The following is a 14,477-nucleotide window of genomic DNA, read 5'->3' as shown; positions in this document are numbered from 1 at the left end:
TAGGCACATCTCTGTAAGTAAAGGGACACCATTCATTTCAATACTGACCATTTAAAATAAGGACAAGTTGTTCAGCTTTGATTCTTGCATTGCCACTAATATCATGAAGTATTGGATCATCTCAGGGGTTGCAGCAATGGACTTTGGGCTTTCAAATTTCAGCAGCACCCTGTGTGATGCTGAAATTTGGCACCCCACCACCTCTGGCCTTCATTATAAGTTATTGCTGTGGTGCCCTCTGTGCCATCCTCTCAGCTCAGCATCCAATGCGGATGAACTGGCCGTGCTCCCCTGAATCCACCTCTGTTGGTTGTCAGATACAGGCAAGCTGATGGCTGTTCTCTGTTGTGTCTTTCCCTCCACCCACCCCATATCTGGTAGTCAATGATCTGCTGTCTCTGTCCAAAAGGACTCATAAATACCATGTAAACCAGCCTTCACCAATGTGGTGTCCTCCAGATTTTTTGGACTACAACTCCCATTATAAATGTACCATAAAGCCTTAATCAGTTTCTCTTCTCATTTATTCTTCCAGGTAAAGGTGCAGGTTGTTTTTGTTCTGTTTTGTATCATGCATTTATTTATATACCATATATTTCAGAACAGTCTCTCTCATATAGCATGTGACAGTCCTTCAAATACTTTGCTCTCAGGCTATTTAGAATGGTATGGATTAGGGATGGGGAACCTGTGACTCTCTCGATAATGTTAAGACTCCCGCTCCAATCTTCCATGACTATTGGCCATGCTGGGTGAGGCTGATGGCAGTTGGAGTGCAGCAACATCTGGAGAAAAACAGGTTTCCCTTACCTGGAATCCAAAGCAGAAGATTTTTATTGCACATGGGGGGGGGGTCCTGTAAATATTAAAAGTTGATGTTCCATCCCCAGCAGACCAATGAATTAGTGCAGGACCCTCTTGGTGACCATCCAAAGGCTCATCATAATCAATTCCATACATGATCTAATCTAAATGATGTTGTAAATATGCACGTATGTACAATCAGTTCCCTTTTTAATTTTTTTGCAATACTTTGCAACACTTCTTGCACTGCCAAAACATGATGTTGTAGTGAAATACTCACCAGTTACCAGTAAAATCAAATTAAGGAGCAGAGACTGTGCTCTTATTTTCACAAATGCAAACCAAGTTGTTGGAACCTGCAGGTTGTGATGGTGAAGAGTAAACCATCCGTTGTGATGGTGGCAATGTTCTCCTGCTAACTAAGTAAATGGAGCTTAGGCTCCCACTCCCTGTTTCCACAACCCATTAACATGCCACATCCTTAACGCTTTGTGGAGGATTACTTGCTTTCTTTCTGCACAAACTAGTTACCTTAGTAATATTTTGCTGCAGGGGTGAAGACTGAAGCAATCTCTAGGTGCTGGTTTATGTTCCTAAACACATGATGCAAGAGGTATTCACTCTTTGCTTGTTAGGATACACAAGGGACATGCATATTGCTTCTCTAAAGAGCAACAGACTTATTGTACGTTGTATGAAAATTGCTCAGGAGGGCTTCCCATAGGCACCTGGTTGGACTAGATGGGACTTTGGCCGAATCCATCACATGCTCTAATGTTCTGCAAATGACATGTAGTGTAATGGCTTGGGTCTCTCCGACACACGCAAGACGACTCTGGCAGTTCATTATTTCGGATTTATTAATCAAATAACAAACCCTGGGTCAGAGCTCAGCTAGGCTTCAGCATCATCCGATGGCACAGTTGCCGGAAATAAGCTCTGCCCCCTTTTCACCCAACAGGAAAAACCCCACTTTCTCTTCCTTTTGTTTTTGTGCTTCTCGTAAAGCCTCGTGACCATAAGAGATTTTGGAGAGAGCATTGCTGGTGTTCTTGTGTCCAAGTCCATGTCTGAGCTGACAAGCTGCATTCTTTCACTCTGGCTCTCCCTTCCGTTATCTCTGTGCTCAAGAACAAGTTACTGCTGCTCTCTGCGGATTCTCTCCCCCTCCCCGTACATTCCATTCCTAGCTGCTCTCTCTCTCTCTGTTATCTTCCTCATTCCCTGTCAGCGAAGGAGCGTAGCTGACATGTAGGTTGCCTGCCTAAGCTTCACTTACCTATACTGAGCTTGTACAATATGACATGATTCCATGAATATTGTCATAACCAGGCCTTCTATGGCCCATTGCGTTCAGTTTTATAATCCTCCTCCAGCCCAGAAGTAAAATAGACATTAACAAAAATAAAAATAAAAAAATAAGATGAATCTGTTAGAATTCCCGCTCCATGATTGCAGTCATGGGATTGTTGTCTTTCACATGACGTTATATGTTTTGACTTCACAGAGTGGAAAGTGACGGAGACAGGATGTTTGTGTTACTGTGTTCTATGAAGTGGGACTATTGTTCTTTGTTCTTTTTGTTCTTTTGACTATTGTCCTTTGTTCTTTTTTCTCTCACTTTGCTGTCTGATGCTAGAGAGAGAGAGGGAGCTATGTTGCAGTGCTCCATGTGTGTTTATATGTAAATAAAGTAGATTAGCCAAAACGCTGAATTGCTGAGGTCTGTCACACGAAATGCGCAAACTCTGCGGATCCCTAAGTGTGCCGGTGTCGGTTGGCATCGGTCGCTGTGATGTTTGGGCTGAAGAAAGCTTATGAAGCTCCCGAATGATTGACCAGCAGGGAGGGAACATGCCAGTCGGGCATGTGTCTCTGCCAGGGTCCTACTCGAGTGTAGGCTGAACTCCTGACAGAATCTACCCCACACAGAGGGACAAATTTGGTGGTGGTGGATATGAATGTCACCAGTAGGTGTGAATGTCATGAGGAGAAGGGCTTATGCTTTTGGGCACACTGAAATGGATTGGCTGTACATGAATGTTCATAAAATGATGGCGGGGGTGGGGAAGCTGGCTATCCATAGGCAGGAAAGGACTGAATGGGCAATGAATGGAGAAGGAGAAACACAAGGGAATGTTTAGTGACTGAAGAGAAGGCTGGATTGGGAAGAAGTAGGGAACTAATGGAGCAAGGGACCAAGAAGAGAGGGAAATCTGATGGAAACTCACAGCACTTAATGTCTGTAGGCATTGTATGCTAAGGTACAGTGGTGCCCCGCAAGACGAATGCCTCGCAAGACGGAAAACTCGCTAGACGAAAGGGTTTTCCGTTTTTGAGCTGCTTCGCAAGACGAATTTCCCTATGGGCTTGCTTCGCAAGACGAAAACGTCTTGCAAGTTTGTTTCCTTTTTCTTAACACCGTTAATACAGTTGCGACTTGACTTCGAGGAGCAACTCATAGAACACAGTGTACATAGTAGCCTTTTTTGAGGTTTTTAAAGACTTTGGTGATTTTTGAAGCTTTTCCAAAACTTCTTTTGGAGCCATTTGGTAAGTTAAGCTTTTAAAACTTTTTTGGGGGGTTTTGGATTTTGGGTTGGGGTGTTTGGAATTCAAGGACTTGGTGTTGGGGAGGGGTTGCAAGAATCTGGAAGCTTGTGTGTTTTTTTTCTGCATTTTTATGATTTTCTGTGACCATTGGGCCACTCTGCTGTGTTTTTTTTTTTAAATCTGGGTTTGAATTTCTGTGTGGTGGGTGGCTGGGGGAACAGTTGGGGAGGGGTTTGCAAGAATCTGGAAGCTTGTGTGTTTTTTCTGCATTTTTATGATTTTCTGTGACCATTGGGCCACTCTGCTGTTTTTTTAAAAAAATTCTGGATTTGAATTTCTGTGTGCTGGGTGGCTGGGGGAACAGTTGGGGAGGGGTTTGCAAGAATCTGGAAGCTTGTGTGTTTTTTTCTGGCATGGAGTGGCTGCCAGTTCTGATGTTTCTGCGGCTGAAGACTTTGCAGCGGAGTTCCTGGAGGTTGTGAAGACGGAGGGCTACATTCCACAGCAGGTCTTCAACTGTGACGAGACCGGGCTGTTTTGGAAGAGGATGCCCAAAAGGACTTTCATCACACAGGAGGAGGCCAAGTTGCCTGGCCACAAGCCCATGAAGGACTGTCTGACCCTGCTCTTCTATGCCAACACAAGCGGCGACCTGAAGATCAAGCCCCTGCTGGTGTACCACTCGAAGAACCCACGGGCCTTCAAGAAACACAAGGTCGACAAGGAGCGGCTGAGTGTCATGTGGCGATCCAACAGTAAGGCTTGGGTCACACGTGTGCTGTTTGTCGACTGGGTCAATCATGCTTTTGGCCCTGCTGTCAAACAGTACCTGCTGGACAACAACCTGCCGCTGAAGGCTTTGCTTCTGATGGACAATGCTCCTGCTCATCCTAAAGGCCTTGAGGAGGACTTGCTGGAGGAGTTCAGCTTCATCAGCATCATGTTCCTGCCGCCTAACACCACGCCACTGCTCCAGCCGATGGATCAGCAGCTCATCGCCAATTTCAAAAAACTCTACACCAAGGAGCTTTCCAGGCGATGCTTCGAGGTGACTGATTGCACCACCATCACCCTGCGGGAATTCTGGAAGGACCACTTCGACATCATCACCTGCTTGAAGATGATCACCACGGCCTGGAACGGGATCAGCCAGAGAAATTTGAATTGCGCTTGGCGCAGCCTGTGGCCGGACTGTGTGGCACCAAGTGACTCTGATGCACCAGAGTCAACAGTGGTGCAGGACATTGTTGCCTTGGGGAGCACCATGGGCCTGGAGGTCACAGAAGAGGACATCAGCGAGCTGGTGGAGGAGCACGACCACGAGCTGACCACCCAGGAGCTGGTCAAACTGCAGGCAGAGGCTGCGCAGGAGCAGGCCTTGCTGGAAGAGGAGGAAGCAACTGAGGAACGGCTGTCCTCCAAAGAACTGAGGGACATTTGCCTGTGGTGGAAGGATGTGCAGGCTTTTGCACAGCGGGACCACCCTGACAAGCACGTGGCACATGACCTTGTGAACACTTTTGATACGAGGGTCATGTCACCTTTCAGGGAGGTGCTGAAAAGGCGGATGAAGCAGCAGACCATGGACAGGTTCTTCAGCAAGAAGCAAAGAGTGGAAGAGGAACCTTCTTCGAGTTGTCCCCCAGAGTCTTAGAAAATGTACTGTACACTTTGTTGATTTTTAAATGTTTTTCTGTTATGTTTAGAAACTTAAATTATTGTTCCTTCAATTTTTGAAATGCTCTTTACAGTATGTGTGACTTTAAAGAGCACTTAATAAACTCTTGTTGTACCAAATTTGGCTTTGTTTGGACTTTTTTTGACCATAGGAACGCATTAATTGATTTTCAATGCATTCCTATGGGAATTCGTGATTCGCAAGACGAAAAATTCGCTAGACGAAAAAACTCACGGAACGAATTACCGTATTTTCCCCTCTATAACACGCAGATTTTTTCTCCTAAAAAGTAAGGGGAAATGTCTGTGCGTGTTACTGAGCGAATGTGTGGTCCCTGGAGCCGACTGGTGCGAGTGAAGGCAAAAATCAGGCAAATATCAAATCGTCCGGAGAAGGGAAGCCTTGAAAAGAGGAAGCTGCTGCTTTCCTGCATTCTGCCTCAGGGTCTTACTGCCCACCCTTTTCTGTTTCATTACTGTGTTTGCTCAAACGGAACAAAGAGCAGAGAAAACCCCTCCCCTCCAGGCAAGCAGAGGGGAAAGCAGAGTGTCCTTCCTTCTAATTCCTAGGGACTCGCAGGCAACATGCAGGTGGGGAGGGGGAGAGAGAGAGAGAGAGAGAGAGCTGGCTGGCTTGGGTGGGTGGGTGGGTGGGTGGGAATTTTTGCCTTCCTTTCCTCCCTCCGGTAAAACCCCTCTCCTGCATTCTTAGCCAGCTGGTTCTCCGCACACCCCTCTCGGTGCTCCTTGTCCCTTCTATGTTTTTCCTTCCTTCCCCACTTAAAACGTGGTTACAAAGCACGGATCCACATGGATCCTCAGGATCTTTGCATTGGGTCACCCCAAATTCACCATCAGATCACATAGCATGTCCATGGTTACAGCCTGCACCAAAAAAATCATGCACCCACTGTTGCCTGGGGCTGCAATGGTGCAAAAACGTGGTTACAAAGCACAGATCCACATGGATTCTCAGGATCTTTGCATTGGGTCACCCCAAATTCACCATCAGATCACATAGCATGTCCATGGTTACAGCCTGCACCAAAAAAAATCATGCACCCACTGTTGCCTGGGGCTGCAATGGTGCAAAAACGTGGTTACAAAGCACAGATCCACATGGATTCTCAGGATCTTTGCATTGGGCTACCCCAAACTCACCGTCAAATCACATGTCTGTGGCCACAGCATGAAGCACAAAAATGATACATCCACTGTTTCATTCAGAATTTTTTTTTCTTGTTTTCCTCCTCTAAAAACTATGTGCGTGTTATGGTCAGGTGTGTGTTATCGAGCAAAAAATATGGTAATTTCGTCTTGCGAGGCACCACTGTATTTAATTGCGAGAGGCAAGCGTATCAGAGCTACCTAAGGCCACTCAAAGTGAGTGAGGTTAACTGGGACACAATGCATTGTGCATAGAAAGCAAGGAATCCCACAAATTTACACATTTTCCTGTCTGAGAAAAGGAGAAGATGGGCCAACCAGATTCCACACAGAGAACTTTATCAGATCTATTTCAACATTATATATGGGACAGCACCCTCCACTATGTCCAAGTACAGCCATCTAGGTTAGCAAATGAAGAGCAGGCTAACTTCTGGGACTCTGGGGGAATGATGGATGAAAAGTATAAGCCCCCAGCATCTGGTACCTGAGGCAGATTCCTCACACTGTCTAGTAGTAGGGCCAGCTCTGAATGGTTTGAAATATCTTGCTAGTTCTTTAGCTGCAAACTCCTGTTTAATAGATTTTGCTGGCTTTCGACATCATGCCTCAATGCTTCTCCTTTGGAGTCTAATTCTGATAAACTTCTGATTATTTTTCATGACTACATGGCTCACTTTTCCAGTTGACATTTCTGGAGTAAGATTTCAAAATCAATTCTGTACCTGTGGGAAATTATTTATTTATTTGTCCTTAATATACAAAATCAAATATATATAATAACATAATAATATAATTTGTTACATATAATCAAAAGACAGAAAAAGATTTTTAGTTTATTATTTACTTATCATTTGCTTTTTAAAGCCTTATCCTAATTCTGACTGCATAAAGTTCCTTACAAAATATACAGGTCAATGTTATCTTGCAGTTTGTTCCACCCATAGTTAGCAAAAAGGGTTCAATTTTTCAATAAATTTATTACTGTGTTGTCTTCTTCCTCACATGTTAACCAGATCTGTCAATTTAACCATATGAACATCCTCTCATAACAGCATTAATCTATCAGCCAGTGTCAGAAAACAAAGATTATTCTCACTGCAGCTGATTATTGTACAGGCAGCTTCTTGTAAATGAATGGACATCTCTCAATGCAGTAAAATAAGTCAATAATAAACATAACCAAAAGGGATTAGTTGGCAAAACATAGTCTCTCATTTCATTTATTACATGAATTATCAACTTCCAAAAAGAATGTATGTTTTGCATTTGCAAATTTTTTTATTGAATTTCATCTGATTTTTCTTATTTGATTTTTCTAAACAAAGGTATATATTTTACTCATGTATGGTACTAGAATATAACTGGCATTCAGATATTGAAAGAAATCTAGTATTCCGATTTCGAATGGGTGTCTCCATGATCAGTGCTTAATATTAATGTTTATTCTGGTGTCAATTGAACCCCAAATCATCTTGAGTCCTTCCTAATGGCAACAAGCTGTCTACATGCTCCTCTCAAGGCATCCTGGACTTGTGTGTTCCTAAGGCAGTATATGAATGGGACAAGCAGAGGAGCCAGCACAGTGTTCAGAAGAGCCACCCCTTTGCTGTAGTCCGATTCACTGTCATGGTTGGGTTTTATGTACATGAAAATGCAACTGCTGTAAGTGATGGAGACCACCGTGATGTGAGAAGCGCAAGTGGAGAAAGCCTTCTGCCTCCCTGAAGTGGATCGGATGCGCATGATGGTAGAGATAATGTGGACATAAGACACAGTATTTACAGACAAGGTCCCAAGGAGGGAGAGGGTAGCAGTGATGAAATTGAGGAGATTCAGCAGACTGGTGTCCGTGCATGCAAGTTTGACCAATGGCCCATTGTCACAGAAAAAATGGTTGATGACGTTTGGGCCGCAAAAGGGCATCCGGAATAATACAACTGCAGGGACGATGATCAGCAACAATGCCCCAGCCCAACACCAGAGCACCAGCAATGAGCAGACCCGATTGTTCATGACGGTTGAGTAGCGAAGAGGGTTGCAGATGGCAACATACCTGTCAATGGACATTGCCGCCAGCAAGAGGAACTCTGTAGTTCCCAGGACAAAGTGCACAAAGGACTGTGTGAAGCAACCAGCTAGAGAGATAGTCTTCTGGCCAGTAGCCATGTTGTCCAGTGTTTTAGGAACAATGGCACTGGTATACCCAATCTCCACAAATGCAATGTGTCGTAGGAAGAAATACATTGGGGTGTAGAGCTGTTGATTCACCAGTGTTATTACAATAATCAGTATGTTTCCCATTATCGTCAAAAGGTATACCCCAATTAGCAAGATGAAAAGTATAATTTTAAGTTGATGGTTGTCCGTCAAACCCAACAGTATAAACTCTCTCACCATGGTGTTGTTCATCGTTGTTGGCACTTCCCTAAAAGGAATGGGAAATCAAACCTTAGAGCTGTGTTAGCCTTTAAAAATTCAATTTTAACTCTCTGCAATTGCCTGAATGTGACTGTTACTGATAACATGAAGAATTGGATCAGACTATTACATCTGTTTCAGTCCTTTAGAGACCCTACTCCCAGACTATTTAGATCAGAGATGGCCTTCCAAATATTATTGGACTTAAACCCCATCAACCCTGAGTTGGAGTCCAGTGACATGTGAATAGTCACAAGTTTACCATCCCTGAAACAGAACCAAAGCAACATATTTTCATTGAACTTGGATAGGTAGGTGGGACATGGGAATTGTCTGCACTGATATGTCCACCAAAGCAGGCCCTTGCTAGTTCGCATCCAAATGCTCTTCAAAGACATCTCCATATATGATGCATCACAATAACAATAACCATAGCGAAATCTAAATGATTCTGTGAATAAGCATCTCATATGCAAAATCATTTTCTTTTACAAAAGCAAATACTTTGCATCACCAAAGGCTGCAGCAAAGTACTCACCTCTTAACATCAACTTAGAAAAGGGGGTGGTGTTATCATTTGTATAGATGCAAAGTTGGTTGCTAGAACTTTCAGGCCATGGTGATGATGCTGACATTCTTCCACTAGCCAGGGAGATTGAACAATTGTAAAGATTTCACTCCTTAAGCCTATTTTTGTGTGTGGCCTCTGAACATGCCATGTCCTTAACACTTTGCCAAAGAGTCTTTGCTGTCATGGCTCACAGACTAGTGACCTTGGCAATATTTTGCTACACACATTTCTCCTTCTCTTTGCCCCAGGAGTGAACACCAAAGCAACCTGGCTCATGTCCTTAAGTGCTAGTTTGTGTCCCTAAGCATATCTCACAAGAGATATTCAGTCTTTGCTCGCTAACAATACACAGTGGACATGAATGTTGCTTCTCTAAGGTACAACAAACTTATTGTGCATCATATGAAATAGGGCCAGGCTGAAGCCAATTTTGTGTGTGGGCTTCACATAGGAACCTGGTTGGCAGTTGTGGGAACAAGATACTGGGCCACAGGGGACTTTGGCCTAATCCGGCATTGTTCTTCATAGAACTATCATATTTGGAAAGCCAGATACAGGTCATGACCGTATAAATAACAAATGATGATGATGATGATGATGATGTGGTGTTGTGGCCTGCCATCACAAATTGCAGCCTGAGGGAATCAAGAGACCTGAGAACTCTCTTGCCAGCTGGAGGACTTGAATTTGGCCCACCTGCCATTGGCATCTTGATGGGGAGGGGGCTGTCACACGGTGTTGGTGAGTGGGGAACCAAACATAATGGATACATAGACAAAATTGACACCACCTCCCCAGCACTGTGATGGATCCTACTCCTACAGGGTGACTGTGGTGGGTCATCTGCATCCCTGATTCCTATTGGTTGGGTAGTGGACAGGGGCATGAAAATAACATAATTGGAAATTTAAAACAAAAGTCTATATGCCAGATCTGCAGTATCTGCAGTGGCCTCAAAGGGACGAGACACACTCCCCAAAACAAATCTATGTTCAATGGACCCTTTGCATGGGGCGGGGGTAGGAACCACACAGCACGACTCCATACATCCAAATGCGTAACGTATATATGGTAGACCCCCACCCGCAGGCATGGCTTACACAATAACATAAAACAAACAAAAAACAATATAAAATTTATTTATGAGAAATTGATATCAAGTGATATCAAATTAAATCAATATGTAAGATTTCAAGGAAAACGGGTGGGGCTTCTGCTACTTTAAGTCTGATGACTAGTAATCCCTTTATTTTGCTTCCCATCCCTGCTGTAGATAAGATAAAAAAAAGATCAAATGTTAAGTGGCTTTTCTGCTCCTTCAGGGACCAAAGCAAAGGTCCTTAGAGCATCATAATGAACTAAGAGCTAATATCTGTTGCGCTAAATGCTTGCTTAGGAACATGAAGCTGCACCATTGCCTATAAGATGTTGCGTCTGAGAAGTAAAGACTGAATATCCTTTGCACTATCTGCTCAAGGATCTGAATGGGTACAAGGGAGATAGCCAGGCAATAACATTGCAGAGATTGCTGGAATGCAGATTGCTGAGAATATAGTTATGGTCCTTTGGTTTTGCTTAGACAGAAAGAGAAGGTCTCTCCTCCATTGGACCTGAGAGGTCATAGCTCCATGGCAGAGCAATATTGCATGCAGAAGGTCCCAGGTAGGCATAGATAGGCTTTTTTCATTCCATGTTGAATTTGTACATGTCGCCTTGATCCAGTAGGCTATTCTTACATTGTTATGGTTTTATGTTCCTATGTTCTTAAGTCTTTGCTTTTATTCTGCAGAGAGAAGAATGTAGATGCAAAACTTTTGGAAACCAGGAAAAGATGGATGTGAACATTTCAATTAGGTCAGTTGGTTAGAAGGTAAAGGTAAAAGGTAAAGGACCCCTGGATGGTTAAGTCCAATCAAAGGTGACTATGGGGTTGTGGCACTCATCTTGTTTTCAGGCCGAGGGAGTTGGCATTTGTCCACAGACAGCTTTCCGGGTCATGTGGCCAGCATGACTAAGCCACTTCTGGCACAACAGAACACCTTGATGGAAACCAGAGCCCCCAGAAACGCCATGGACCTTACTGCTGCCTATTTATCTACTTGCACTGGCGTGCTTTTGAACTGCTAGGTTGGCAGGAGCTGGGACAGAGCAACAGGAGCTCAGTCCATTGCGAGGAATATGGTCATGGGTTCAATGTCCATATGGGCCTCCTGCATTGCAGAGGATTGGACAAGATGACCCTCTGGGTCAATTCCAACTCTACAATTCTATGATTCTATCATCTTCCAGTTCTATGATTCTATGATCTTCCCGTTAATGTGAAGTGCAAGAGGTGTGTAGTTTACTCTGGTTTCTCTTCAGATTGTATAAATCTTTGGCCTTTGCTGATAATTTACTATTGAGTGTCAATGGAGATGACTTTAAACTTGTATTTAAATATTGTGATCCAAAATCAGTTACTGCATAGAAAATAGGACATTCTTGTTTTCTTTCTTGGTAACTAATTGTGAAGCGTATGATTATTTGAAGCACTGTTTAAAAGAGGCATTTTTGTGTCTGCACTGTGTCTTTTGCTATCAAATTGCATGCAATGAGCCAGGGTATGGCCAAACTAGATGGCATGAGAGATATGTGAGGAAAGCATTCTGATTCTGACTTAACTGAAAAGCAGGTTGAGAGGTTGTGGTCGGGGGAGAACAGTGGTGTAGACAGAGGCATCACAATTCTGGTTACAAAGTTCTAGAGGCTAACTAAGAATGGACATGACTTAGCATCTAAACTATAGATGGATCTAGGTCTGTTCCAGCAATCACCTATTCAATTTCCTAGCAACTGTACAGCAGAGACCTGATGGCAAAACAAACAAACAAACAGCTACTTGAATTTAAAATGACTTATAGACATTGAATCCAGACTCTTCATTTCTCTTCATTTTACTTCTAGGAAAGTGCCAACAATGAGGAACAACACCATGGTGAGAGAATTCACACTTTTGGGATTTACAGACAGCCGACGAGTTGAAATTTCCCTTTTATCCTCCTGCTTGGCATGTACTTTTTGACAATAATGTGGAACACTGTGATTATCACAATCACACTTGTGAATCAACAGCTCAAAATCCCAATGTACTTCTTCCTAAGACACTTTGCAGTCTTGGAGATTGGATTTACCAGCACTGTCCTCCCCAAAGCATTGGGCAATATGGCCAATGGCCAACAGACTATCTCTCTACCTGGTTGTTTCCTACAGCTGTATCTATACCTGAGTGTGGGAACCACAGAGTTCCTTATGCTATCAGTCATGTCCATTGACAGATATGTGGCGATCTGCAACCCACTTCGCTACTCAACCATAATGAATCATCGAACTTGCTCATTGCTGGTGCTCTTCTCTTGGGCTGGAGGATTTTTGCTCATGATGGCTCCTGCAATTACATTATTTCAATTGTCCTTTTGTGGCCCACATGCTATGGATCATTTTTTCTGTGACATTGAACCACTGATTAAACTTGCATGCGGGGACACAAGTCTCCTGGAACTCATGTTTCTCCTCATTGCTATACTCTGTCTCCTTGGCACCTTGGCCATAAATATTATCTCATATACCATTATTATTTTCACCATTTTGTGCATCCCATCAACCACAAGAAGGCAGAAGGCCTTTTCCACTTGTGCTTCTCACGTCATAGTGATCTCAATCACTTATGGCAGCTGCATTGTCATGTACATTAAACCCAGAGGCACAGATGAATTCGCATTTACCAAAGGGGTGGCTCTTCTTAACACTGTTGTGTCTCCTCTTCTGAATCCCTTTGTTTACTGCCTGAGGAACAAACAGTTCCAGGATGCCCTGAAGGCTGGATTTAAGGCGCTTGTTGGATTTTCTAGGACAAGGGAATAGAACCAACCTCAAATCACACATGAAAATCAGAGATCAACTTTGGAGGAAATTGGAAATGCTTGAATTCCCTGGATTTCTTTCAGGGGTGAATATCAATTGGAGACTGATGTTGTGTGTCAGAGAATGTGTAATATGGTCCATGCAGAGGTGGATTTAGGGGAGCACGACTTGCTCAGTCACAATTGGTGCAGAGCCTCAGCGGCTTCACAGTGGGACATGGCAACAATGATGTAGAATGGAATGATGTGAGAGATGGGAGAACACAGAATTTTGGCATCACACTGGGTGCTACTAAAATTTGAGAGCCTAGGGTCCACCACTAGTCCATGTCAGCTGTTTCAATTTACACTGGTGTTTAAGAGTATCCTATTTATCTGCCATCTGAGAAGCTTTAAAATATGGAATTTTTGTAATCTTTCTTTGCATTTTTGTAACATTTTTTGAAAGTAAATCACATAGAACAGATTTTTTGAAGTATGAAAAATGCGAAATAAATAAAACAAGTAAAGCTATGTAGCCTGACTGTATTGTATTTATTACAGAAGGGCCCTAACTCAGGGGTGGAGCACTTGTTCTGTATGGAAAAGGTCTGAAGTTCAACCTCAGACATCTCTTTTTGATTTTTTTTTACTGATTTCCCCAAAATTTTACAAATTTACTTAAATTTCAATATATATTTTTCTTAAAATTTTGACTTCCCATCCTTAACTCCATGTTTTTATTCCCACCTTATACCTACTGCTTTATATAACATACTTTTATCTAATACAATTATTCTCTGTTTCACTTATCAATGTTTTCATTCCACTGCTCATAATTCTCATATATATATATATGATTCATCATATATATATATATATATATATATATATATATATATATATATGATTCATTCTCATATATATATATATATATTCATTCTGTTTTATAATTTAGAATATTCATTTAAACAACCTTAAAATATCCATGACTTCCCTTCTTCTCTTTCCATGGTTTATTTTGCATATCATAAATCCCTGCATATTTTACATGAACTAAACCATTCAGTATTCCATTATTACATCCATCAAAACTTACCGTATTTTTTGCTCTATAAGACTCACCTTTTCTCTCCTAAGAAGTAAGGGGAAATGTGTGTGCGTCTTATGGAATGAATGCAGGCTGCGCAGCTATCCCAGAAGCCAGAATAGCAAGAGGGATTGCTGCTTTTGCTGCGCAGCGATCCCTCTTGTTGTTCTGGCTTCTGAGATTCAGAATATTTTTTTCTTGTTTTCCTCTTCCAAAAACTAGGTGTGTCTTATGGTCTGGTGCGTATTATAGAGCGAAAAAATATGGTATTTACACTGTTGGATTTATCTTAATGCTGCCCATGTTTTCAAGTGTA

At 42.7% G+C, this 14,477-nt stretch overlaps 2 protein-coding genes across 2 annotated transcripts; one reads left to right on the top strand and one right to left on the bottom strand.

Annotated features, from left to right (window-relative positions):
* Positions 1-7,671: 7,671 nt before the first annotated feature.
* LOC310747298 (olfactory receptor 6E1-like) lies at positions 7,672-8,613 on the bottom strand (the record flags this gene model as incomplete). Its single annotated transcript, XM_083581652.1, has 1 exon — positions 7,672-8,613. One exon carries the CDS (start codon positions 8,611-8,613, stop codon positions 7,672-7,674), a length of 942 nt encoding a protein of 313 aa, XP_083437778.1.
* Positions 8,614-12,259: 3,646 nt separating this feature from the next.
* Positions 12,260-13,093, top strand: LOC310747297 (olfactory receptor 6C74-like; the record flags this gene model as incomplete). Its single annotated transcript, XM_083581651.1, has 1 exon — positions 12,260-13,093. The coding sequence occupies one exon, from the start codon at positions 12,260-12,262 to the stop codon at positions 13,091-13,093; it is 834 nt and encodes a 277-aa protein (XP_083437777.1).
* Between the last annotated feature and the right edge of the window lie 1,384 nt (positions 13,094-14,477).

Source organism: Podarcis filfolensis, assembly GCF_964270895.1.
Source record: "Podarcis filfolensis genome assembly, chromosome: 13".
NCBI classification, from domain to species: domain Eukaryota; kingdom Metazoa; phylum Chordata; class Lepidosauria; order Squamata; family Lacertidae; genus Podarcis; species Podarcis filfolensis.
This window is presented reverse-complemented; position numbering and strand designations above follow the sequence as displayed.